This window comes from Plasmodium relictum (genome assembly GCF_900005765.1).
Source record: "Plasmodium relictum strain SGS1 genome assembly, contig: PRELSG_00_v1_430, whole genome shotgun sequence".
In the NCBI taxonomy this organism is placed as follows: Eukaryota; Apicomplexa; class Aconoidasida; order Haemosporida; family Plasmodiidae; genus Plasmodium; species Plasmodium relictum.
In genome coordinates, this window is record NW_021628663.1 from 8,305 (window position 1) to 12,616 (window position 4,312).

The 4,312-nt window shown below is 18.9% G+C and overlaps 1 protein-coding gene across 1 annotated transcript; it reads left to right on the forward strand.

Moving 5' to 3' along the window:
- Nucleotides 1-1,603: 1,603 nt before the first annotated feature.
- On the forward strand, nucleotides 1,604-2,377 carry PRELSG_0028800 (hypothetical protein; the record flags this gene model as incomplete). Its single annotated transcript, XM_028675923.1, has 1 exon — nucleotides 1,604-2,377. The coding sequence occupies one exon, from the start codon at nucleotides 1,604-1,606 to the stop codon at nucleotides 2,375-2,377; it is 774 nt and encodes a 257-aa protein (XP_028531185.1).
- Between the last annotated feature and the right edge of the window lie 1,935 nt (nucleotides 2,378-4,312).

A 4,312-nucleotide genomic window follows, 5' to 3' on the forward strand; every position in this document is an offset into this window, starting at 1 on the left:
TTTTTATTTTTATTTCTCATTTTAAAAAATTATATACAAATGTAATAATTATGATATTATTTACAATATGATACAATGCTTAAATACATTTATAAACTTTTCATTCAAATTTCAAAATTTTTACTTCATTGTAGCAATGAAAGTAAATAATAAAGGAAAAAGGTAAGAACAAAGAAACATTTTATAGATGACATATAGAAAAATGTATTAAAAAAGTATATAAAATTATTTAATAAATTAAATGCGGTATTGATATATAAATTAGAACATATCATATCCATAGAGAAAATATTTTTTATAATTTTAGTAAAATATTAAACTAAAATAATGCAAAAAAAAAAAAAAAAAGAAAAATGAGTATATATTTTTAAAATATATTAGTTTATTTGATAAATATTTTTCATATTTAGCATGCATTTTATTTTGTATATTTTAAAATGTATTTTCTGTTTTAACGACTTTTAAAATTTATTTAATTGCTCTACATATATATATATATATATGCTTTTATTTTATAGAATATTTCTTTATTTTTATTTTTTTAAATCCATTCATAAAAGAAATTTGTTAAATGTAAGAAAAAAAATATTATAATAAGATATAAAGATATTAAGATGAATTATAATAAAAATATAAGAACAATCTTTTCTAAAATAATGAATTTGAATAAAAACGGAAAATAAGCTATAAAAATATGTATTTCTTAAGTAATTAAACATTTAATATAGTGAAACTTAGAAAGAGCACATGCATGAAAAAAATGTATTGATCTAAATTTCATTTATTTCTTTGAAATATTTCTTTTTCTAAAATAATGTGTATTTCCATGACATTTTAAAATAAAAACATACTAATATTTTAAATGTTAATAAAATTCTTATGGAAATTGATTTATTTTTATTAAAATTTATTGTATTATAATATAATGAAAAAACAAATTTAATTTAAATTTACAGAATTTATACACAAATATGTTCTATGAATATTGTTATAATTATTTAAAAAGATAAATAGTAGAAAAAAATAATTAAATATGCATTTTTATTTGAATATTTTAGAAATATTAATAGAGTTACATTATCATTTCATTTACATAGATAAAAAAAAAAAATTATCAATTTAAATCATGTAAGATTAAAAAAAGTGAATTTTACATAATATAAATTTATTTATACATTTTTATTTATACATTTTTATTTTTTTTTTTTTTTTTTTGCAAATTTTTTTATAATTTTTTTCAATCCTAATACATTTAATTCAATAATTTACTTCATGATTAGAAAATATTTATTTAAAAATTTTATCGATGCATTAAAATGCTCCAATTATTAAATGAATTAAATTTATATTTTTGGAAAAATGGCAAATAAAATTTAGATAAAAATCCTTTAAAATAATCATTTTTCATTCTGTTCTATTATAAAATATTTTAATAGAAATTTTGAATTTTATTATAATTTTTGTAAATTTCTTTTAAGTTTTAAAAATAAAAAATATTAATTTTTTTTATAAATATATATTTTACTATAGTTTAATTTTAAAGAAACCTTGTGATAATTCCTATGAAAAATCTTTTTATATAATAAAAATATAACGTTTCACTATGGCAGCAAGTAATGCAAGTACTACAGCAAGTATAAATGAAACAAATTTAGCTCCCTCTCAGTCAGTTAGTGTTCTTAGTTCTCCATCTTCACCCCCCATACGAACACTTATTTCCATTCCTTCGAATGCTACCACATCAAATTTAGAAGCAAATGCAGCATCAAGTCTAATATCAATTATAACAGCAGATCCTATTAATTCAACCATACCATCTAAAGGAACATATTCATCAGTTGTGATACCTACTACGTCTGAGGCATTTAGTTCATCATTTACATCACCTAATATTACTTCACAATCTTCAAGTATATCAGAATCCTCATCTCATTCAGCATTTATATCTATTATAGAATATCCAAATACTCCGGCACAAACATGTACGGAATCTATAGTAAATGCTACTGGATCCGCAGCAAATGGTACCGCGTTTATTAATGCAACACAAACAAATACACCTAAAACTACAACTTCATCCCTTATTGCAAATGCTTCAAGTGTCTTGACAGGCAATATGAATGGTTATAGTATTTTTAATAATAGTGAAAGTTCATTAGATCCCAGTACAACTCAGGGAGCAAGTTCATTACCTAGTCAACAAAGTTCGTCAACTTCCACAACATTTCCTCTAGCTCTTGTAATATCTTCACCATCGACTATATTTCAAGCTACTATAGGCATATCATCCATTTCCTTTTTTATTATAATTTTTTTTGTTTTAGTTATTTTAATAATAATTTTTTTTACTATAAAGTTCACATTTAGCTATATATAATTTTTAATTTTTCTTCAATTATAATTTAGATAAAAATTCTGCTAATACAAGAAAATTCATTTCTATAAATTAAAAAATTTTTTTTTTATAGGATAGGGGAAAAAAAAGAAATATAGTCAAAGAATAAATAGTTGATTTATTAATTGTCTGTTCAATGATTTTGCTAGAGTATTAAACAAATAAATTAACAAAGAGCATATATAGTTAAATGTACTGATTTTTAGTGTATGCACTTATTATATATATTATTTAATTTGAAGAAATTTTATAATGCTTAATAGACATATATTTACTCTGACAAATATATACTTACAAGGAATAAGTGTATTCTTTCAATTTAAGGATTCACACAAATGGTTAAGTTATAAAAAATAACAAAAATTAATTTCTAAGTTATTCACTGTTATTTTGAAATATACAAGTATAACACACGTTATACTTTTTATTTATTAAAGAAAATTAAAAAGTTTTCTTATATTCATTTTTTGTTTAAAATACATTATACTTTTTATTTATTAAATAAAATTAAAAAGTTTTATATATTCATTTTTTTTTATATTTAATAAAAAAAAATTAATTCTTTTTTTCATTCTTCAAAATTTTTCATGAGACAAAAAAAAAAAATATATAAATAAAATAAGCAAAAAAAAATTATATATTTTTCTTTTTTTTTACTGGAGTCACTATCTGACATATACATTTTTGACTAATATTTTGACTTTATATATTATAAGAGGTAAATAAAATATTTTATCAACCAATAGTAGAATCAAAAAATTCAGAAATTGAAGATTATAAAAAGAGATAGTAAAATCTATAAGCTTTATTTTTTTTATTTTTTTATATATAAACACTAAAAAAAATACTAATGAATATAATTTTATAATTAACTTTTATATTTTCTGTTTTATTTTATTTCTCTTGCTTTTTGTAATTTTAAGTTAGTGTTCTATTAATATTTAAAATAAATTATTGAAATATTTTTTAATATATATTATATATGATGAAAGAATATATATAAATGAAATGTTATCCGATACTCCTTTTATACAAGTTACATTTTAAGCTCTACATTTATAATAACTTCTTATGTATACTATTTCGTGCAATAATGGTCATTAACATTATGATTTATTAATTGCCCGTTTAATGACTTTGCTAGAGTATTAAACAAACAAATTAATAAAGAGCATGTATAACTAAGTATACGTTTATATATATATATTAGTTTTTATTATATATATATATACAGTTTTCTTATGATGCATAATATTTAATTGAAGTTAAATTTTACTGCATCTTTTAATAAACCTATTAACAGTTATAAATGAGTTTTTATTTACAAAGAATTAATATCTTCTTTTAATTAAAAACATACAAATAATTTATAACAATTTATTAAGTCAAAATTTTATGATATTCAATGTTATTTCAAAAATATACATTGAATAATACATAAATATTTCTCTTATCTCTTAAGTTTTAATAAGTTAACATTTCTTTCTTTTAATTTTTATTTACACTAAAAATTAAAACATAACATAACATAACATTCATTCCTTTTAATTTTTATTTACACTAAAAATTAAAACATATTATAACATTTCTTTTCAAAAAACTCTTCCCAAAAAAAAAAAAAAAAAATATATTTAATTTTTTTTTTTTTTTAAATTACAAAGATGTATATATATATAAATAAACAAACAAAAAAAAATAACTTTATTTTATTTTTTTTTTTTTTATATATATAGGACTAGCGTCAGTGCATGGCTAACTTGTACGTATACAACTAGCAACTAGCTTAGCATGCTACAAAAGGTTAATAATACCTTTTATTAACCATACTCCACCACTTAGGGGAAGTAATAATTTTATTTATATTTTATTTTCATTAGCTTGTTTTATGACCTCTAACCCTTTTTGTATTTCATCTTT